The 23870-nt window shown below is 45.3% G+C and overlaps 1 protein-coding gene across 1 annotated transcript in view; it reads left to right on the plus strand.

Moving 5' to 3' along the window:
- The window catches only part of Serpinb5 (serpin family B member 5), a 35397-nt gene extending 14736 nt beyond the window's left edge, over positions 1-20661 (plus strand). Inside the window, exons 3-7 of the mRNA XM_004654793.2 lie at positions 3228-3365; positions 8045-8162; positions 9998-10140; positions 13713-13880; positions 18932-20661. Of these exons, the coding sequence (XP_004654850.2) occupies positions 3228-3365; positions 8045-8162; positions 9998-10140; positions 13713-13880; positions 18932-19324 (960 nt within the window). The 3' untranslated portion in view covers positions 19325-20661. The remainder of the gene's footprint in view (positions 1-3227; positions 3366-8044; positions 8163-9997; positions 10141-13712; positions 13881-18931) is intronic.
- The last annotated feature ends 3209 nt before the right edge of the window (positions 20662-23870 follow it).

Below are 23870 nucleotides of genomic sequence, written 5' to 3' on the forward strand. Positions count from 1 at the left end.
CTTAGGATTGAGGTTTATGTCATTTCCAGGACTCTTCAAGCCTATTTTATTTATTTGTTTTGAGAGAGAGAAGGAAAGAGGTTGGGTGGGGGAGAGGTAGAGAATGGACATGCCAGGGCCTCCAGCCACTGCAAATGAACTCCAGATCCCTGCACTTTATGCATCTGGCTTTACATGGAGTCCTGGGGAATCGAACCTGGGCCCGTAGGCTTTGCAGGCAAGTGACTTAACTACTAAACCATCTCTCCAGCCCGAGTTTTAGAATTATTTTATTGGTTATGATTGATTAGCATTGTAAAGTTCTTGGTCCTTCAAAGGAGATATTTTCCCCAATTTCTATGTTTTAAATCATTAACTTTTAGATAGAAGGCGAGCATCTTCCCAATTCCTTTTGATTAGTTTTCTTAAGTTGATTGATATAAGGTTCCACAGCACCTCTCTTTCCACAGCTCATAAGCATTCTAAAAGGGAACACCTCGCTACGTATCTGTACACACAGAAATAATGACCTACAGAACACTGTGCAGGTCAGGAAGAACCCTTCTCGCTCGCAGTTGAGGGAGGCTGGAGGAGGCGCGTTCAGTCCTGGGAAGAGGGTCTGTGTTGTCTCCTCGGAGCTTCCCAGCTCTGGGCTCTGTTCATCATCCTTGTCAGAGAAGGGTCGTGGCTCCTCTTCTAAACAATACTAGTATCTCAGTAGATGCGGCCAGCCCCCCAGGACGGGTTCCCTGGGCTCTTTAATTTGCTAGTCTTGACGCAGCATTGGGACGAACGCTGCGCCCCACTCTGACCTGACGAGCTGGACCAGCGGTGCTGAGGCTGTGCGAGGCGCCGGCACGGCATGCTGCTCTGGCGGTGCGGCCTGAGGCACGGCATCAGGGTACGGGAGGGAGAGGATGAGGAGGAGACCACCTCATGCAGTCATCATATTCGGAGTGCCACCAAACAGAGGAGATGCCGGATTGTGAGTAGGAGCAAAAGAAGAGTTAGGGGGCTGGAGAGGTGGCTTAGTGGTTAAGGTACTTGCCTGCAAAGCCAAAGGACCCAGGTTCGATTCCCCAGGATCCCTACAAGCCAGATGCACAAGGTGACACATGTGTCTGGAGTCCACTTGCAGTGGCTGGAGGCCCTGGCGTGCCCATTCTCCCTCTCTCTCTCTCTCTCTCAAATAAATGAATAAAAAGAAAACATTAAAAAGAGTTAGGAACCAAGTAAAGGAAGTTAATTCCTCTAAATGATAGCATCTTAGATTTAAATGTCAACCATACTTACTACAAGAATAATAAACAGTTGACACCCTCATGACAGTTTAGGTGTTTTTAAATACATCATACTCAGCAGAGTGAGTGTTCTCAGTTCATTGTATGGGGGGCCTGTGAGGCTGGGGGAGTGGGACAGGATTGCATGGCCAGGAGGTAAAGGCTGGGTAAAAGCAGAGCTGTGGGATCTGGCCCACCATTGCCTGGCGCTGCTCCGGTTCTCCCGGCAGCTGGGGAAGCTCTTGAGTGGACAGGGCTCCAGCTCCACGTGAAACTGGCACCTGCCCAGTGCCCTTGCCGTCATCTCTGAACTGAATGGAAATTATAACTCAGCTTCACCTTTTTCTCAGTTTGCAGCTCCTTCTGAGGGAGCCTTCGAGGCTGGGCTTTGAAGAAAGGGTCAGTTGAGCAGGAAGAGTGTCTTTAGGGCCCTGGTTCTCAAGTGGGGACAGTTTTGTCCTTCATCCCTCCCTCGGCAACGCTGGTAAAGTCAGACAGATTTCACCAATAGTGCAGGCGCGTGGGGGGTTGTAGTTACTGACATCTTGCATGTAGGTCAGGGTGGCTGCTTAGCATTGTGCAGAACCCAGGGCAGCCCCCCACCCCCCAGTTAAGAATGATGTAGCAACAAATCCCAGTAGCACTGAGGTTGAGAACCCTTATGAGAATACCTGAGCAGGTAGCTGCCGGGTGCCCCTGGGGTCTGGACATCCCTGGGTGTCCACTTCAGGAGGGAGAGGCGATATGTTTTTATTTTAAATTCTCTCTATTCATTTACACAAGTGTATGTGTGTGGGCACACGTGTGGAGGTAAGAGGAATCGTTTGTGCTCCATCTTCTTTGACACAGGGTCTCTTGCCCGTTTACACATGAGTCTGGCCTGTGAGCAGCTTCTGTGAGTGTTGGGAAGTTGATTATGGCCTGGAAGGCTTTGAGTGGCCTTTAACTGCTGTGCTATCTCCCTACCCTAGCGATCTTTTCTTGACTTTTTTGCTTTCTATTAAAAAAAAATTTTTTTTTATGAGAGAGAGAGAGAATTGGTACACCAAGGCCTTAGCCCCTGCAAACAAACTCCAGACATGTGTACCATCTTGTGTACATGTTTCACCTTGTGCATCTGGCTTACATAGGTTCTGGGGAGTCGAACCTGGGTCCTTAGGCTTTGCAGGCAGATGCTTTAACCACTAAGAAATCTCTCTAGACCTCTCTGCTCTTTTTTTAAAAAAAAATTGAGAACTTTATTGTATAAATATATTGCATGTTGGTCAGAGTCCCATTGTGTTATTCTCTTTTGTTCCTTCTCCCCACACCCATTCCACTGAGCACCCTCCTCAGTGGGGTGATCAAAATTCACTGTGAGGTCATCCACTCACTGGGAGGGAATTCCCACCTGGTACTGAGAGCCAAGTCAGAAGCCCCTGGCTTGCAATGTCATTGGCCCTAGACGGAAGCTCTCTCTGGTCTTTGGCTAAAAGGAGGGGATGGGCCTGTCTAAAAGTCTCCTATGTTTGTTTGTCCCTTTTGATCCAAGCTGTCTCCATTCTTGGTTAGTATCTTTTTTTTTTCAATTGGCTTTTGGGGTAGAGTCTTACTTTAGCCGAGGCTGACCTGGAATTAGTGTCGTAGTCTCAGGCTGGCCTGAACCTCACAATGATCCTCCTACCTTAGCCTCCCAAGTGCTGGGATTAAAGGTGTGTGTATTTAGGGGAGAGAGAGAGAGAGAGGGAGGGAGAGAGAACAGACACACCAGGGCCTCCAGCCACTGCAAACAAACTCCAGATGCACGCACCATCTTGTGCGTTTGGCTTATGTGGGTTCATGGGAATGGAACCTGGGTCCTTAGGCTTCATAGGCAAGTGCCTTAATCACTAAGCCATCTCTCCAGCCCCCCCTTTATAATTTTATTTATTTATTTAGTTGAGAGAGAGACTGCTTTTTGATAATGGATCTTCTTTTCTCTTTCCATAGGTCCTTCATTTTGAAAATGTTAAAGATGTGCCCTTTGGGTTTCAAACGGTCACTTCGGATGTAAATAAACTCAGTTCCTTTTACTCACTGAAGCTAATCAAGAGGCTCTATGTAGACAAATCTCTGAACCCTTCCATGGTGAGTTGTTTAGAGCAATCTGTGGGGCGTTCCTTCTTGCCAGGAGCAACATTTGACATGGTGAGGCCTGCAGCTCATTTCAGTGCAGTTCCTTCCTGGGAAATTCCATTCTGATTGGAGTCATCATTTTCTTCTTAAAACATGTTTTATTTGTATTTATTTTATTTGACACAGAGATATTGAGACACAGACAGACAGACAGACAGACAGATAGATAGAGAGAGAATGGGTATGCCAGACCCTCTAGCCAGTGCAAATGAACTCCAGATGCATGTGCCACTTTGTGCAGCTGGCTTTACATGGGTGCCTTAACTGCTAAGCCATCTGCTTAGCCCTGGAGACTTGTTAAAATAAGCCAGCCCTAGTGCAGGTGGTGAGTGTAATGGGACGTGATGGCAGTCACACATTCCAGCTCAAAATACTGAGGAATTTGTGTTTCCTCTTTACTTTGAGGTAGGGTCTTACTTTAGCCCAGGCTGACCTGGAACTCACTCTGTACACCAGGCTGGCCTTGCGATCATGGGGATCCTCCTGCCTCTGCCTTCGTAGTGCTGGGACTAACGGTGTGTGCCGCCACATGCATGCTTCCCTTTGCCTTCTCAAGTGCTCAGAAGTCTCCTGGGCCCTTTTCCAAGAGAAGGGACAGTGGAGTGTCCACCTACTTAATATTTTTACCTCCGTAGATAAGGGATACAAGACAACTTGTGATAAACTTCTTTCTCTGTAAGCAAAAGGGCACACGGGAAGGCCATGTTTCCAGTTCTCTGTCTTGCCTGTTTATGATAACAATGCCCCTCAAAATCAGCAAGGCAAATAATAACTACAAATTGGCAGTTTTCATCAGGTCTACATTGATTTTATTTGTTTACTAGGCTGGTCAAGTGGGCTTTCGTATAGAACATGTCTAGTTAGTGAAGTTAAGCCATTTCTTTCATATATAATATATAATATATAAATAACATATATAATATATATATTTTAAAGTATTTGAACCAGATAGAAAAGGAGAGAGGATCCAAAGGAAGGGGGGCAGAGAGAGAAAGAGAGAGAGAGAGGGACAGAGAGTGAATGGGCACACCAGAGCCGCTTGCCACTGCAAATGAATTCCAGACACATGTGCCACTTTCTGCATCAGGCTGTACGTGGGTACTGAGGAATCAAACTCAGGCCTTCAAGCTTTGCAAGCAAGGGCCTTTAACCATTGAGCAATCTTTCTGGCCTTTTATTATTATTTTTAATTTATTTATTTAAAAAAATTTTTGTTGTTTATTTATTTATTTGAGAGCAACAGACAGAGAGAGAAAGAGGCAGACAGACACAGAGAGAGAGAATGAGCGCGCCAGGGCCTCCAGCCATGCAAACGAACTCCAGACGCGTGCGCCCCCTTGAGCATCTGGCTAACGTGGGTCCTGGGGAGTTGAGCCTTGAACGGGGGTCCTTAGGCTTCACAGGCGAGCGCTTAACCGCTAAGCCGTCTCTCCAGCCCCCTTTATTATTTTTGTGAGTAGTGTATGTGGTATGGATATATCAGCATAGGCACACGTGTGCGTGTGGGGGTCCTATGTGCGCATGTGCCGATGCCAGAGGAGAGCCCTGGGTGTTCTGTACTGCTGTCGATCCCGTTTGCTTGTGGTGGACTCTGTCATTGCACCACATCTCCAGTTTTTGTTCAGCCTGGCTGAGCAGGAAGCTCTGGCGATGCTCCTGTGTCCTGTGTCCACGGGGCTGAGGTTAGAGTAGCCGTGGCCCCACCGAGCTGCCTCCGCGTTGTCAGGGGCAGACTCAGGCCCTCATGCTTGTACAGAAAACACTCGTTACCCACCGAGCCATGTCCCCAGCCTCTAAATCAGGACATTTCTTGGGGCAATCATATGAAGAGCCTCGTGGTCCCCTTCCATGAGGCCCCAGAGTGCATCATAATATTGATCCTCGTGGTCCCCTTTCTGTGAGACCCCAGAGTTCATCATAATATCTTTAACATCCATATTTAGATCTGTAGCTACCATTATAGACTAAGAGAAAACTCCCTCCCTACTTCAGTAAAGCAGAACTGATTCATTTCTTGTCTGAATGGTGAGAATTTCAAACTTCCAGAATTGGAAAGCTAGATTACTAAGCTACATATTTTACCAGGATACAACTTTTAGATTAGATATTTGTTTTTGAGGTTGGCTCCTATATTAAAAAATATACTTTTAATTTTTTATTTATTTGCAAGGAGAGAGGGGGTGGGAGAGAGAGAGAGAGAATGAGAGAGAATGAATACGGGCGCACCAGGGCCCGCAGTCACTGCAAATGAACTCCAGATGCCTGTGCCACTTTGTGCGTCGGGCTTTAGGTGGGTCCTGGGGAACTGAGTGCCCGTTGGCAGGCTTTGCAGGTAAGTGCCTTGACTTCCGGGCCGGGTCTCCCACCCAGGTTGTTTCCTTTTGGTAACATGAGTTGGTAGGTGGGGTTGAGAGTTTACTGTTATAGTTGAAGACATATCCATAACCGTTCTTGCTCCAACCATCAGCTGGGAAATTAAAGAAAATTGAGATGTGAGCTGGGGCTGGGCATGGGCAAGTTTTGGAAGCTCCCCCAGGGATGCTTAACAGACTGGCTGCTGGACGTGAGGGTGATGAGGATGCTTTAGTGGCACCGGCTGTTTCGTTCAGTGGCAACTGACAGTCCCGAGGCTGGCGCTTCAATTAACTGAAGCCAAGTTCATTGGCTACGGCTGTGGTTTCCCTGTAGAACTTCAAGGAGCAAAATGACATGGCATTAGGTGATATTTAGTTTGCTTAAATTTCCATTCAATTACTAGAATTATTTCAGCCAAACTAGGAGCTGAAGTGTTGAAAGATTTTTTTTTTTTAAATTAAACTGATTTTCATCGTTCCTGTTGCTATATGGTACCTGGAAATTTTCTAGTTAGTCCAACAAGCCATTGTGGTCTGAGGAGGGCCACCTCCATCTGAATGACCCCAGTGTGGTCTGAGGAGGGCCCTTGCATGCGAACAATGTGTATGTTGAAAGCATGGTTTCTTAAGCTCAGATCTCTTCAGCTGAGATCAGTGGGGATGAAATTCAGGGATTTTATTTTATTTTATTTTATTTTATTTTATTTTATTTTATTTTATTTTATTTTATTTTATTTTATTTTTCAGGATAGGGTCTCACTCTAGCTGAGGCTGACCTGGAATTCACTCTGTACTCTCCAGCTGTCCTTGAACTCCCAGTGACCCTCCTACCTCTGCTTCCTGACTGCTGGGATTAAAGGTGTGCGCCACCAGGCCTGGCTTCAGGGATTTTATTTTAAACAAACATTAGATTAGAGACCCTGCCATGCTCCTTACAGAACCATGTTTCAGATTTTATAGAAGGACCATCTGGAAATCTTGCTGACATGAACAGTTTGACTCAGTAGATCTGGTGGGGCCTGAGAATAATCATTTCCAGTGAGATCCCAGGTTATAACTGGCTCCTGATCTTTGGATTATAATTTGAGAACCAGAGATCTAAAGAATATAGTTTATTTTAGCGAGGAAAAGAGTATTCTGCTGTTGGTTCTCTTTATTGTATATTTCCTTTATGTTATGACATACATCAATAATATGCTATAAATGTAAATACAATTTATTAGTTACTTTTTTTTCAGAGTAGAGTCTTATTCTAGCCCAGGCTGACTTAGCCGATCCTCCTACCCCTGCCTCTTGACTGCTGCGGTTAAAGGCATGCACTACCACGCCTGGCTATTTATTAGTTACTTTTCTTTTTTTAGTAGAACTTTATTTTTGTTTATTTATTTGATAAAGAGAGAGGCAGGTATAGATAGACCCATAGATACATAAATAGATAGATAGATGGATAGATAGATAGATAAAGAATGGGTGCTCCAGGGCTCCCAGGCACTGCAAATGAACTCCAGATGCATGTGCCACCTTGTGCATCTGGCTTATGTGGGTCATAGGAAATTGAACCTGGATCCTTTGGCTTTGCAGGCAAGCGCCTTAACCACTAAGCAATCTCTCCAACCCTAGTTACTTTTCTTGTTGCTATGACAAAACATCTGCCACGAGAAGTTTAAAGAAGAAAAGATTTATTTCGGCTTACCTTTTCAGAGGGTTCAGTTCTTGGCTACCTGGTTCCACGCAATTGGGCAGAATATCATGGCAGTCAAAGCAAGTGAGAGAAGATGGTTGTTCACATCATGGAGGACTAGGAAGCAGAGAGTGACAGGAAGTGTTGAGGGATAATATATGCCCAAACTCACCTCCGGTGACCTACTTCCTTCAACTAGGGCCCCATGTCACAGTTTCCAGAACCTGTCAAAATAGTGTCAGTAGCTAGAGACAAAGTGTCCACAACATGCATGTGGCATATTTTTATATTCAGAACATAACACTGTGTGTGTAAACACTGGTGCAGTTTGGACTCATAATTGCATGTATTTAACATAGTATTTTTTTTTTTGCCAAGGCTGATATTAAATTAAAGAAATGAGATATCTAATACAAATAAACTTGATTGATTTCTACACAGGGTTTCAGTTCATAGAGTATAACCAGTTTTGAAAACTGTCTCCATGGTAAAATTGACATTTAAGGAATCCTTTGGCTAGGATAGTATAACAGCCCAGGCAGCCCCATTTCTTATGTGAAGTACTTTGTGATTTTTGTGAATTGGTTGTTTTTCAGGAATTTATCAGTTCTACAAAAAGACCATATGCAAAAGAATTGGAAACCGTTGATTTCAAGGATAAACTTGAGGAAACGAAAGGTCAGATCAACAGCTCCTTTAAGGACCTCACAGACGGTAAGTTCCTTTACTCATTGTGCTGGATACGTGGCTGAGTGCACAGACCCTCCCTTCTTGGATACAAGCAGGAACATGTTGAACATCTGGAAGATTCCTTGGATATTTGAGTACACAAGCCAAATTCTTGCGCATCAAGCCATGTCAGCAAGTTGAATTTCTGAGCATTTCTCATAGCATCTCACTTGGCAGAAACTGTGGTCTTCAGTTTTCATGTTGCTTCCTCATTCTCTGACAGGCTGCCACACGTCCTGGTGGAGGCGCAGCTGTGCCTGTTACAAAGCACAGCTCTTAGGAAACCCTGAAGCCAACTCTTCAGTCTGGGAATGGAAGGACTCGTATAACTTGGTGATCCTTGAAGGTGCTTCCAGCTCAGAATTCTATATATATATATATTTTTTTAACAAAGCAAAAGCACAAGAAGTCCTAGGCAAATTTAAATCTAGAACAAAGCAAAACACACCTCCGTGGAAGCTTGACGTCACTCTCTCCACTCCTCACTCTCACCGCTCTCGGATAGCCCCGGGTTTCCTGGTCTCTGGTTTTGTAGCCTTCTCCCTGCGCTGACACCACCAGCCCCCAACAGAAGCCCCCGTGAGCCATGCCGCCTTCTTGGTTAAAAAGGAATCGGAGCTAGGATTATTGGATTGTGAATCGGTGGCTATGTCTCCTTTCCTAGTGATGTTTCTATAGTATTTGCATAGAAAGGGCCTGCGGGGAAATAGTTGAGCATCATGAAGTGCTGCAGCTTAGCAAGGTCACTGCTGGAGAGGAGAGCACTTCCGGGTCAGGGAGACATACTTCCTGGGAGAACAGGCAGAGCCAGGGTGATGCTCCGTTTGCTCATGAGGTCACGAATGCTACCGTCTGCCTGTAGCAGCGAGGAGCTGACAGGAACATCTGTAAGTCCGGTTCTAGGGGGACAGAGAGCAGAGAATTGCTGAAGCTTGTTGATGGACAGCAGCTCGTGGTTGAGGGAGAGACCCCATGGCAAGGAAGTACGTAGATCAGCAATGACACAGGACACCCAACATCTCCTCTGACCTCTGCACGCACATATGTGGGGCACACCTGGATCTGCACACACACGTGCATGCACTAAACTCACACACAATGCCAGGTGCTATTCAAATCCAAAGAGCTGCTTTTATTAAAAGGTTCTCATTGTCTCACTGTTTTGGCTGTTGGATTCTAGATAGTTTGTCTGCCTGAGGCGTGAGATTGGCAAAGGGCTAGAAAGCTTCAGGGGTGAACAAAAGTGCCTGTCTTGGCATCGGATACGCTGTATAGCCGAGTGTGCTAGGTTGGTCCCTTGGCCTCTCTAAGCCTCAATTTCCTTAATGGTAAAATGAAGATAAATATATGTGAAAGTGCTGAGCCTAGGCCAGGTGGAAAACAAGAGTCCACTTGTTTTTGCTCAAGAGTATCAGGATTATAGACTTTGAGTCAGAAAGACCCAACTTTTTTCTCCTTTTCGTCGTCGTCCTCCTCCTCCTTCTTCCTGTTCCTCTTCCTCCTCCTCTTCTTCCTCCTACTTCTCCTCCTCCTCCTCTTCTTCTTCCCTCTTTGAGGTAAGGTGTTGTTCTAGCCCAGACTGACTTGCAATTCACTAAGTAGTCTCAGGGTGGCCTCCAAACCTGGCTCCAAAAAGAGCCAACTTCTAATTTCAGGTCTTCTTGGAAAGAAAAGAGGACTGATACTGGACAGTCCTGGCTGTCTGGCCTTACACGGGACATCTCTAGCAAGCAATCAGCGTCAGTGAGCGCACACGTGCATCTCAGATGTGATTTGGGGGAATAACTCTGCATCTCGTGGTTTTCCAAAATCATTTGCAGGTCGCTTTGAGAACATTTTGTCTGACCACAGTGTAAACGACCAGACCAAAATCCTTGTGGTTAATGCTGCCTACTTTGTCGGAAAGTGGATGAAGAAATTTCCTGAATCAGAAACCAAAGAATGTCCTTTCAGAGTGAGCAAGGTATGCATGGCTTGCAGTGGGAGTTAGATTTTAATCATTTAGGCAATAAAGTAGCATTCAGGAACTCATTCCAATACAGAGAGTGAAGGTGCAGGAGACCCGAGGGAGATAGGCGGAGGAATGGCAAGAAAGCAAACCAGAGGCCTCGGGATCGTGAGGCAAGCTTGGTCACTTAAGAGGGTTGTTTTGAGGGCTGAGGAGATGACTCAGCAGTTAAAAGCAGCCAGGTTTGACACCCCAGAACACACGTGAAAAGCTGAGTGTGAACACACGTATCTGTAGCCTTAGTCCACAGGGGCAGAGACGGAACAACCTGTGGGGCTCTCTGACCCAAAATTGCGGGTCTGGGATGTGGGGGAGATCCCAGCTCAAGGAAGTGTGTGGACCAGCAATAGAAAAAGAAGGGCACTCGAAGTTCTCCCCTGGCCTTGCATTCACGTGCATGGCACATGTGGATTTGTGCACGTGTGTGCATGCAACACACAAAATACACTGCACCACACCACATGTACTAAATACTTGGGACCCCACGTTTATTTGGGTTTGTTTTCAGACTTTAGAATATTTGCATATGTGAATAACAAGTTATCTTGTTACTGGAACCCAAGTTTAAACATGAAATTTATGTTTCATACACATCTTATAGCCATAGTTTGAAAGTAATTTTATGCAGCAATGTCCTTTTTGGTGGGCATGTGTGTGCACATGCATGCGTGCATGTGTGTGCGTGTTGCTTGAGATCTAACCCATGCTAGGCAAGTGTACTACGCCTGACCTCCACCCTCAGCCCTTGTTTATTTGAGACAAAGTCTTGCTCTGCGGCTCAGGTTGGCCATGAATTTGCTGTGTAGTGCAAGATGGCCTCCAACTCCTGCTCCTCCTGCCTCTGCCTCCAGAATGCTGGCATTACAGGGTGGTGTCACCGTGTCCAGATAGTGCCCTCTGTTTTGATGGCTACATATGATATGATATGAGCTATGAAGTCAAGTGTAGAATTTTCCACCCATGGAATTGTCTTGCTAGTACTCAAAAAGTTTCAGATTTTGTAGTACTTTGGATTTCTGATTATAGTCATTCTTTTTTTTTTTCTTTTGGATCAACGTTATTTAATTTTGTTTTCAGAAAATATATCTCAATTTGTGTTTCGTAGAATAGGATTGTTCTGTCTACAGTCAGTGGACTTGATGACGACTTTTGGTTATTTTTAATTTTGCGATGTGGGGGACTGAACTTAGGGCCTGGCACGTGCTAGGTGCTCTGCCACTTCAGGACGCCTCATCCCTGCCGGCAGCTTGTGGAGGCCACAACTGTGTGCATGCCCAGAAATCATCCGCAGCTTAACCTGGTGGAGCATTTGTAGAAGAAATAAATGAAAGAATTATCATCTTTATTTGTTTATTTTTGGCTTTTTGGGATAGGGTTCCACTCTAGCCCAGATCTGGAATTCACTATGCAGTCTTGTGGTGGCCTCAAATTCACAGTGATCCTCCCACCTCTGCCTCCTGAGTGCTGGGATTAAATGCGTGCGCCGCCACGTCTAGCGTCATTTAATTTCCAGAGCAACATACTTCCCTAACATAATCCTGTCTCTCCTCATGCACAGAGCTATCAGTTGTTTATCAACCAGTTACTTAGAGAACAATGGCAGGATGCTGTTTAATGTTCTGACTGCATTCTGTCTGCTGTGGGAGGTGAGAGATAGCAACAGAAACAGTTCTAGGACTGTGACAAGTGTGAAGATGTCATTTCCATGCCAAAAAGCATAGTAAGGAAGGCATGCCCCGCTTGAGAGAGACATCACGAAAGGCTCAGCTTACTGCTTCTCTGAGGTAAAGGTTCCCCTGAGTGTTCTCCGTAGGCCTGATCTGTCGTATGAAATCTTTCCTGGAAAAGGTTTGGTTAATGGGGAGATAGATGCCCACCCACCGGAGGTGTCTGTCAGGGCAATCAGCTAAACTGAATTCCTAACAGTAGTTTTGTTTGTTAGTATGGGTTAGTTTGTTAGTGTGAATTGGTTTTAGAAAACCAGTTTGTTACCTGTTTAGTAGAGACAGAGGGTCAGATATTGGGAGCAAAGAGAGAAAGACCTGGGACAGTCTCTGAGCTGCCTGGATGATGAGACCCATCCGGGGACTCCATCACCCAGGAAGCAGGGCGAGCACTGGGTCTGGCGGACACTTTGAAAAAATAACGTTTTTTTTTTTTTTTAATATTTTTTGTTCATTATTTATTTATTTATTTGAGAGTGACAGACACAGAGAGAAAGACAGATAGAGGGAGAGAGAGAGAGAATGGGTGCACCAGGGCCTCCAGCCACTGCAAATGAACTCCAGACGCGTGCGCCCCCTTGTGCATCTGGCTAACGTGGGACCTGGGGAACCGAGCCTCGAACCGGGGTCCTGAGGCTTCACAGGCAAGCGCTTAACCGCTAAGCCATCTATCCAGCCCAAAATAACGGTTTTGTTTGTCCAGCTTTATCGTTTTTAAAAGTGTTCTCTCTGTGTCTCTCACTCTCAAAATAAATAAATAAAAATTAAAAAAAAAATTAAAAAAAATATTTAGTCTTTCAAACATACAGGATATCTAGAGAATAATGCAACACCACCAATGGACCGACTGACCGACCGGTGACCTTAATGCTGTAGCTTATTTGATAGCTGAAAGAAAGAAACAAACCTGCCCGCGGCCGCGTTGCTGTCCAGGCTTGTCCACCTCGCGCTACGGCCGCAGCCAGAGTTACTCTGGGGTTTTCAATTCTCATCATTCCATTGACAAGGAAGCTGAGATTCAGAGAGGAGTTCAGTGAGTTTTCTGAGGTCACAACATCTGTTTTAGTCACATTTGGGACCCAAACAAATGGTTCTCATGTCCACCCCAGTTTCATCTGCTCAGATTAAACAGGTGGCCATACAGGAATGAGGGGTGGCTTAGAACCAAAGTCAGCAGAAAGTACAGGCGAAATAATGAGTCTGTCATGTCATATGCTGAATTTCTTGATTAGCTGATTTTTTTCAGGAAGCACTAGTAAAGTAGATATGTGTCTTTGTGCTGGAATTTTCCTTGAAGTCTACTCCACCAGGGATCCAACTCACACACGCTCACAGGCATCTGTGAGGAGTCACTGCAACTTTGCCTGTGTTGACAGCCACGCCGTCTTATTTTTGATAGTCTGTATGCAAATATAGTACATAGAATTCCTAAAAGGTAGGGGACATGGACTTAGAAAGTATGTGAATAACTTTTCAAAGGAAGTCATTGGCTCTTCACAGGACAGTCTGATGGTTTGGGTGTATATAGTGTGGATCCTGGTACATGCATCGTGAGTCATGGTGACTCAAGACCACAGAGCACATTTGTGTGTGTGTGTGTGTGTATACACACACATGTATATATAGATACACATACATGCATAGCTTCATACAGGAGTGTATATATATATATATATATATATATATATATATATATATATGTATGCAGGTATATATGTGCATGTGCATACATATGTATTTGTATATATATCTATTCTTGTATAATTTGAGAACTAAGCCCTCCCTTTTGTTCCCCTCTAACAGACAGACACCAAGCCAGTGCAGATGATGAACCTGGAGGCCACATTCTGTTTGGGCACCATTGATGACGTCAACTGTAAGATCATCGAGCTTCCTTTTCAGAATAAGCATCTGAGCATGCTCATACTGCTGCCCAAGGATGTGGAGGATGAGTCCACGGGCCTAGAGAAGGTGAGGAGGTGGGCGGGCTCGCAGCCGCAGGGGCTGCACCCTGGAGAAGCGCTGCACGCACTCGTGTGATGTGGAGGACAGTCCTGCCTCGGCCTCCGCTGGATCACCTTCCCCCAGGGTTTCGAGGTCCACCCTTGAAGCTTTTCATCTTTTTAAAAATTTTAACTAAATTTATTTATTGGAGCGAGAAAGAGGCAGATGAGAGAGAGAGAGAGAGAGAGAGAGAGAGAGAGGGAGAGAAAGAGAGAGAGAGAGAATGGGCACGCCAGAGACTCTCACCACTGCAAACGAACTCCAGATGCGTGCATCATCTTGTGCATCTGGCTTACTTGGGTAATTGAACCTGGGTTCTTAGGCTTTATAGGCAGGTGCCTTAACTGATAAGCCATTTCTCCAGCCCGAATCTTTTTCACTTTGATGTGGCATTTATTTGGCACTTACAATATGCTAAGGATGGTAATAAATTCCCCACATAATTGTCTCATTCATGTCTTACCATGATCCAAAGAGTAAGAAATTATCCATGCACTCTTATTTACCAACGAGGGAGGAAGGATAGCTGGTCAGCCTCCACAGTCTCCACCCACATAGCTCATGATAGGTAGACTCAGGGTGTAAGCCCAGGAAGGGGTAACCAAGTTCTTCTCTCTAACCTGGACTCACCTTGCAGTCTGCTGCCCACTGCTGCCTGGAGAACAAAAGCTCTTTTGTCATTTTGAATTTTTTTTTTGGCAGTGGGGGCGGGGGTGTGCAAGGTAGGGTCTCCCTCCAGCTCAGGCTGACCTGGAATTTTAATTTAAAATTTTTAAAATTTAATTTAAATTTAAATTTTTTTTGTTTATTTTATTTATTTATTTGAGAGCAACAGACAGAGAGAGAGAAAGAGGCAGATAGAGAGAGAATGGGCGCGCCAGGGCCTCCAGCCTCTGAAAATGGACTCTAGATGCATGGGCCATTTTGTGCATCTGGCTTTATGTAGGTACTGGGGAACTGAACTCAGGTTGTTAGGTATTGAAGGCAAGTGCCATAACTGCTGAGTCATCTCTCCAGCCTACAGTGGACTATTTTTTGAGAGCAACTTTAAGGTTATAGATAAAAGAACAATAAATACAGAGAGCTCCCATGTATTCTCTCTCCTTCTAGTTCTGTAATCTTTAGTGCTGTTAGTGTCTTAGGTTAGATTGGTATGTGTCTTGTAATTGATGAGCTAGCATTGATTCTCATTAACTAAGCTCCACAGCTTACCCTAGGGGTTACTCTGTGCTATCCGTTTATGAGTTTTGAAAAGTTTAAGGCATATAACATGAGGTTTAAAAAAAATATATTCAAGTGAGAGAGAGGGGAGTGAGAGACAGAGACAGAGAGAATGAAAATGGGCATGTCAGGGTCTCCTGCCACTGCATAGGAACTCCAGACTCATGTACCACTTTGTGCATTTGGCTTTACGTGGGGACTGGGGAACTGAATCTGAGCCACAGACTTTGCAAGCAAGTGCCTTTAACTGCTGAGCATGTATCCAGCCCTACACATGGAATTCCATTCTGATTCAAATTTTGTACTTTGAATAGATTAGTGTATTGTTTTATAATACTTACTCATTTATAAAAAGTCTCTGGCTGTGTTTACAACCCAGAAACGTCTTTTTTTTAAAAAAAATTATTTATTTATTTATTTGAGAGTGACAGACACAGAGAGAAAGACAGATAGAGGGAGAGAGAGAGAATGGGCACGCCAGGGCTTCCAGCCTCTGCAAACGAACTCCAGACGCGTGCGCCCCCTTGTGCATCTGGCTAACGTGGGACCTGGGGAACTAAGCCTCGAACCGGGGTCCTTAGGCTTCACAGGCAAGCGCTTAACCGCTAAGCCATCTCTCCAGCCCCTTACTCATTTATATATTGCATACAAATACATGATTTTCAATTATACAAATTATATTATTGTATTCATACAGATTATTGTAGACCCCAGTTTTAAATAAAAGTAGTGGTTTTATTTGCCTGTCAGTGCATTTTAGCCTTCCTGCTATTCTGTCTGTCTCTGTGTGGCCGCCTGAGGCTGTCTCTTCTCTCTCAGGCCTTCCCTCCCCGGTTTCCCTCCTAACCCCACGTGGACCTCAGCCCTTGGCTAGGCAAGAAGAAAGGCTCGTGTGCCGCAGTTCCAGCTGGCTCTTAGTCACTGCCTGGTTCCCAGGGGACAGATCAAGCTTGCCCCCACCTTGCCTCTTGCTGTAGTTGTCATAATGCTGTACCCATCACTTCGTGAGCTCAGTAGTGGTTGCCACCCTCATTCTTCGGGGATGTGTGGCTCTACCCATTTTTTAAAAGAATATTTTTATTTATTTATTTATGAGCAGAGAGATGAGATACAGACAGAGAGAATGGTCATGCCAGGGCCTCCAGCCTCTGCAGACAAGCTCCAAATGCATGCGCCTTTTGTGCATCTGGGTTTATGTGGGTCCTGGGGAATTGAACCATGGCTGATCACATCGGATCAAGGGTCCACATCAATGACTTCATCTTAGCTAATTATTCTGTACTTGACCACATTTCTAAGGATTGTCACATTCTGAGGCGCTTTCATGAGAACTTCTCACACTTTCGCCTTTGCCACATCCACAAAGTGGTCTTCGAGTTATGAATGGAGTTTTGTCTCCTTACCGCCTGGTGGTTGATGGGCAAGACAATATACCTGTTGGTCCCAGAACTCTAGTTACATAGCTGTGACAATCTTTTGGCACTACTAATTTCTCCAAAGTGAGAGAATGCTCTTTGCACAGTAGTTATGGTAGGTGGATCAAAAGATATAATTGTTTCTTCCCCATTTGAAAATGCACAATCATCTTATGACCTTGGCGTGTCCGTGATCTTTGTAGGTGCCTTGAAGGTAATATTGGTGCCGTCCTGCTCCCCGAAAGGAGCAGCAGGGAGTTCCCATTCTTCCTGGAGCTGCTGCTTCTCCTGTAGCCAGTGCTGACACTGCAAGGTCAAGGAGCAACTTCATTTGCTCCATGAACCATTTTATGACTAAGCTATTTTGTGCACCATTGCTTATCATTTTTTAAAAATCGAAATGGCGACATTCATCACCTATTGTCCTAAAGAATGACTCAGAGAGAGCCTAAGTTCCCATCCTAAAAATGAAATAGAATAACTTCACTTTGTATTGAATTGATGCCATCCTTGAATCATGAGTAATCTCACTCCTTTGTAGAGAAATTAGCATAATAAATCAGGAGAACTGTGTAATAGCCTTCTTGCTATTACCCTCACTTCACCCTGTGTGTGCAGCACCACAGCCCGTGCCTCTGTCCCTGTCAAGTTACATGTCATTTCCAGAAATAAAACCCATGCCTCCCTCTTGTAGGCTGGGAGGGGAAAGGTAGTTGGCTGGGGTCTCTCATAAGAGAAGCTAGTCCTATGCCAGAAGTGCTGGACTATCTTTATTATTATCATTATTGTTATTGTTTTTTTAAACTTTTTATTATTTTATTTTTGAGAGTGAGAGAGAAAGAGGAAGAGAGAAAGAGAGAGAGAGAGAGAGAGAGAGAGAGAGAGAGAGAGAGAGAGAGAGAGAATGGGTGTGCCAGGGCCTTTCAGCCACTGAGAACGAACTCCAGACATGTGCATCCCCTTGTGTGCATGTGTGATACTGCACACTTGCATTACTTTTGCATCTGGCTTATGTGGGGCCTGGAGATTCAAACAAGCATTCATAGGCTTTGCAGGCAAGCACCTTAATCACTAAGCCATCTCTCCAGCCCTGTTTGCTATTGTTTTGGTCTGCCTGTGGTGTACATGTTTCTGCATGTATGATTGTGTGTGCATGTGCATGAAGTGGACAGTCATTGAGGTGGGCTTGCCCTCCTCAATCACTATCCACCTTTTTTTTTTTCTCTCAAGGCAAGCCCAACAGACTGGCCTGAAAAATTTTTTTTTGTATTTTATTTTTATTTATTTGTTTGAGAGAGATAGAGATAGGTAGAGAGAGAGAGAGAAAGAGAGAGAGAGAGAGAGAGAGAGAGAAAGAGGAAGAGAGAGAGAGAGAGAGAGGAAGAGAGAGAGAGGGAGGGAATGGACATGAAAGGACCTCTGGCTGCTGCAAAAGAACTCCAGATGCATGTGCCACCTTGTGCAACTGGCTTATGTGGGTCCTGGGGAATCAGACCTGGTTTCTTTGGCTTTGCAGTCAAGTGCCTTAATTGCTAAGTCATCTCTCCAGCACTGGCCTTTTTTAAATGCAAGAGTGAGAGCAAGAACGAGCAAATGTGAGAGAGAATTGCCTTGGCCGGGCCTCCAGCACTGCAATCAAACTCCAGGCACGTGTGCGTGTGTGACCTTGTGTGCTCGCGTCACTTTGGGACCTGGAGAGTCGAACATGGGTCCTTAGGTTTCTTAATTTCTAAGCCATCTCTCCAGCCCTATCCACCTTTTTTTTTTCCCCCCGAGGTAGGGTGTCACTCTAGCTCAGGCTGACCTGGAATTCACTCTGTATTCTCAGGGTGCCTTCCAACTCAAAGCAGTCCTCCTATCTCTGCCTCCCAAGTGCTGGGATTAAAGGTGTGTGCCAATATGCCCGGCTTACCTATCCACCTATTTTTGAGAGAGGGTCTGTAACTGAACTTAGAGCTCACCAACTTGGCTGAAATAGCAGGCTAGCAAATCCCAGGGACCTTGCCCTCTCTGTCTCCCCAACACTGAGATTCTCGGCACCTGCTGCTGTCTCTGGCTTCTTACATGGATGCTGGAGATCACAGTCAGACACTACTGACAAAACCCATCTCCACAGCCACTGGATTATTTATAATCAAAGGTACCAGGTTTACGTTAGAACTTAGTGATTTTTTTTTTCTCAGTCTAGCTCAGGCTGACCTGGAACTCACTCTGTATTCTCAGGGTGGCCTCGAACTCTCGGTGATCCTCCTATCTCTGCCTCCCGAGTGCTGGGATTAAAGGCATGCGCCACCACACCTGGCTAGAACTTAGTGTTTTTATTCAAGCAAAATATCTTACAATTGGAAGTAATGTTAATTTCTTTACCCTTTTGTCCTTCAGATTGAAAAACAACTCAGCTCAGAGACACTGTTGCAGTGGACCAATCCCAGCACCATGGCCAATGCCAAAGTCAAGCTCTCCCTTCCAAAGTTTAAGGTGGAAAAAATGGTTGATCCCAAGGATAGCCTGGAAAGCCTAGGGTTGAAGAATACCTTTAATGAAAACACGTCTGATTTCTCTGGCATGTCAGAGACCAAGGGAGTAGCTCTATCAAATGTGATCCACAGGGTATGCCTAGAAATCACCGAAGACGGCGGGGAATCCATCGAGGTGCCGGGGTCCCGCATCCTGCAACACAAAGATGAATTCAATGCTGACCACCCGTTTCTTTACATCATCAGACACAACAAAACTCGAAACATCATTTTCTTTGGCAAGTTCTGCTCTCCTTAGGTCGCAGAATCCTAGTTAAGCCCTACTTGACTTGTCAGTGGGTACAGATTGCTGTAAACTTTCTACCAGATAGTTACTTTCTTCATATGACAAATTGTCAATGTTACTGTGTCGGGAACAGCTGGTTCTTGTCGTAGGTAATCTTCACACCAACAGGCCCTTCTTCTCCAAATCTTCTTTCTTTCTTTCTTTATAGAAGCAAAAGACACATGCTTTTAATGAAAAGTATAAAAAAAAATACATTTTTCTCCTCTGTTACTGCATGCAGGGCATGGCAGAAGTTATCTTCAACACAGAGTGTTTCTATAAGCCGAATTTGGGAGATTATCCCTAGAATGAAATGTCTTTGTTCAAGGCGTTTTCACTTTCTGCAGGTGTTAGTAGCCTGTGGAGCAAGGACCCCTCACACCCCTCTGTGGCATCATGAAGTCGGGGTGCATGGTCACAGCACTGCAGGCCCATCAGTCCTTACATTAAACCCTGGGTGACCAGGTTTCTCCTTAAGCTCTTGGGGGGGGATTTTAGGAAGATAATATGTTATGAATACTGCACTTCATGGAACTCCAAAAATAAGGTGTGGAACAGCAGCAGCCTGTAAGACAACACCTTCGTACTTCCCTAACAAAGTGTAAACTTTCAGAGATGAATACCCATCTTAAGTGGTTAACTGTTGCTAAAAAAAAAAATGACATCAGTTCATGCCAACACTGCGCAGAACTTTAAAAAGTTTTGGAACGTGGATAAACAACTGTTGACCTATACCCGTGGAGAGTGAGACCCAAGGGTTAGCTCAGATGTTAGTAAAAGATGACCTTTAGTTCTGATAGATGTCTCACCTGGTCATTTGGTTGGTGCTGGATTTCGGTGGCAGGGTCTCCTGAGTGGCTCACAAGGGTTTGGCTGTCTCTCATCAGGGACTTATGACCCACAGGGAGACTTAGAATACTCAGAGAATTTTATGAATGTTGAAGGAACTTTATTATTTGTCTAATGTGACAGTGGGAAAAGGAACTTAAGACCTTTAGAAAGTAGAAGCAAAACTACGGGAGTACCCATGATGCCTAGGCACATTTTTTTGTTTTTAGTCTGCGAGTCTAGCTGTTTTGGATGACGAGTTTGTAATTCACACAGCGGTACTTTGCAAAGCGGTTCTGAATCGTTATCTGTGCTGCAGCCTACTGTATTAAGTCGCTGCCCAAGGGGTACATTTGCTGCAGATTGTGTGACGTTCTCCTCTCAACCCTTCTTTGCCATTTATTGTCAATAGGTTCTTCTTGCTCTGAAGGTTCAATATTGAATTTCTTCTTCGCTATTGGCAATAAAATATGATTAAATTACACGTCTTGTTCTTTTTTCTGTCGAATTAGAAGTGAAATAGAATCAAGCCATCCATTTACCAAAAGCATTTTTATACTCAAATGCATTTTATTGGATCACTGATAGGGACAAAAAAGAAATATGAACCATTCCTGCCTTTTTGGTTTTAGATTTTTAAAAATTTATTTGCAAGGAGACAGAGATAGAGAATGGGTGCTCCAGGGCCTCCAGCCACCCCTGCATACAAACTCCAGATGCATGTACCAGTTTGTTTATCTGGCTTTACATGAGTTCTGGGGAACTGAACCTAGGGTGTTAGGTTTTGTAGGTCAGTCCTTTCTCACTTTCCCCAGGCTTACCACAGAAAATATGTAATGATGAGTGACTGTGCAGAGGAGGGGAGAAGTTAGTGTTTCTGAGGTCAGTGGCTCAGGGAGCTTCAGGCGTCTCTGGAAATTTGGAAGACACTGAAATTTTCGGTCAACACTTCCCTAGAACAGTTTAGCCTGCATAGGGGTCTTGAACTCCTGAGGAATTGTGGCCTCTAGGGGACATTTTTGTTGTCACTGCTGGGAGGACATCTCATGGGCAGAGGCCAGGGAGACTGCTGGACATCTCGACGTTATCCAGCCCGCAGTACTGACACTGCTGACGCAGGCTGGAGTGTCCTTAAGCAAAGGCTATGCTGCAAAGGAGGGGTGTCTGCTCACGGGCGCCTATGGGGAGCTGTGGGCTAGCAGGGTTTGGATGTCTTGGAAGAGACTCTGGGGGCCGGCTGGGGGTGGTGAGGGGTCTCTAGAGCCCCATGAGTACCAGAGGAGGAGCTGACATTCGGGCCCCAGCTCTAGGTCACAGTGGGCTCCACCCAAGCAAGGTCTGTCTGTCCCATCTTCTCCATCCTGCCTTGGAGCCCCACAGTTGAACGTGGAAGGGGAGCAGAGGCCGTGTGTGGAAGGTGCATTGGGGAGGAGCTGAGCAAGTCTGGGTGAGACGTCAGGCTCCGTGTGAGATGAATGGGGAAACTTTCTAGCAGAAGAGACTCGGTTTTGGTTCAGACTAGTGAGCTCGTTTCTGGAAGGGGGCTGGAGCTAGTCTAGGCGTTTTCCTCTATCCCTGTGGATTGGGGAAGAACCTGGGGCAGAGGGGAATTGGAAAGGACACCTGAAGGGAAGAATTCAGCCACACTTTGCTTCTGGGTCCACCTCATCAGCAAACCAATTGCAAGTATATTTTCTTTCTTTTTATTTACTTTTACAAACATTTATTTGATTGTTTGCAAGCAGGGAGAGATAGACAGAAGAGAAACAGACAGAGAGAATGGGTATGCCATGTGCTCCAGCTACTGCAAACGAACTCTAAGCATGAGCCACTTTGTGAATTTGGCTTTACGTAGGTACTGGGGGATCGAACTTGGGCCGTTAGACCTTGCAGGTAAGCGCCTTAACAGCTGGGCCATCTCTCCAGCCCCAACAAGTATGTTTTCTTAGTCCTCCTAACAAATACATGATAAGGAAGCCATGTTTCCCTCTTACCAGTGAGGCTGCTGGGGTATTGACCTTCACGTGCTCAAGGTCACAAGCTAGTGAATGCTGGAGACTAGATTTGAACCCATGCAGATGGATGCTAGTCTCTGTGGTCAAGGCCATCATCTTCTGGCTGGCACCAATACCTGACAAATGTCCACTGAGAGTCCCTGGAAGACTCTCTCTCTCTCTCCTTTGTACCTTCTCTTTTTATAGTTACCAAATGCTTCCTTCTTCTTTTGAGTATTTTTTGTTTAAATTTGACCAAACAAAACCTCCTATAGCCACAGGCAGCCAGCAGAAACATACTGAATAGCCTCCCTTGCTTATTTTCACAGAAACTGCAGAGTTAGATAGAGGCTGACTTCCCTGAAGAGACAGGGAAGGATCCAGGATCAAGACATTGGCTTTGAGGCAGCAGCATCCTTTTTATTTTTATCTTTGCATTTTATTTTTATTTTAGAGAGAGCAAGAGAGAGAGAATTGGCAAGTCAGGGCCTCAGCCATGGCCATCCAACTCCAGATGCTGGCACCACCTAGTGGGCATGTGCGACGCTGCACTTGGCTCACCTTTGTGCGTCTTGCCTAGGTGGGATCTCGAGAGTTGAACATGGGTCCCTAGATTTCACAGGCAGCTGCCTTAACGGCTAAGCCATCTCTCCAGCCCTGGCGGCAGCATCTTCCTGGTCAGGCAGTTTAGGCCCCCTCACACCCTCATGCTTGCCCAGGAATTGCGCCCAACCACTGAGCCATCTCTCCAGCCTACAGGGTTATGTTTTAATGATCTCAAAACTAACCTTGAATAATTTTCCTCACAAGCTCCAAGTTTCTTTTTCTTTTCTTTCTTTCTTTTTTTTTGTTTTGGTTTGTCAAGGTAGGGTCTCACTCTGGTCCAGGCTAGCCTGCAATTCACTCTGTAGTCTCAGGGTGGCCTCGAACTCATGGTGATCCTCCTACCTCTGCCTCCCGAGTGCTGGAATTAAAGACGTGCGCCACCTCGCCCGGCTCCAAGTTCCATTTTTAGCAGTGCTTTTCATTAATGTACCAATCAACGCGGCTTGAGTTAGCCAGTCACATGCACAATTCCTCCTTCTTCAATTTTGGGCTAAGGGAGATGGGATTTAAAAGAGGGACACTATTTGGTTTCTCTCTTCACGGAACTCATAATTTAATTAGGGTAAGTTACATTAAAGATGGGCATTTAATAATAGCCATCCCCAGCGCGCACCAGATGCTCATGTCAATCAAAATACTGGAAAGTCCCTGGGGGCCATGCAACAGTCAGCCACTTTCCACAGAAAACCCACAGGAATCGGATGCATTTACATACATTTGTCTTGCTGAGCCCGCCCCAAGTGACACACTGTGGTAGATCCTGAATCTCCAGTTCAGGAGTGAGGACTGTCAGGCCCGGGGCCCTTCCTAACAGCTTCCCTGAGCCCTTCTGTGAAATTACAGCGCCCCCTGTAGGCTACTTCTTTTAAGTGAAATTTTTTCCAGAGTAGAATGCACAAAGCAGGAAAGTATAGTGTGTAGAATGAAGTGTTCACACTGAGCCCATCCATGCGCCCGTAAGGAGCAAACGAACTTTACCTCGTGCATCTGGCTTACGTGGGTACAGGGGAATTGACTCTAGGTCTTTAGGCTTCGCAGCAAGCACCTTAACCACTAAGTCCTCCCTCTAGCCTGGTGGCGCACGCCTTTAA

The sequence above is a fragment of the Jaculus jaculus genome, chromosome 15 (genome assembly GCF_020740685.1).
Source record: "Jaculus jaculus isolate mJacJac1 chromosome 15, mJacJac1.mat.Y.cur, whole genome shotgun sequence".
NCBI lineage: Eukaryota > Metazoa > Chordata > Mammalia > Rodentia > Dipodidae > Jaculus > Jaculus jaculus.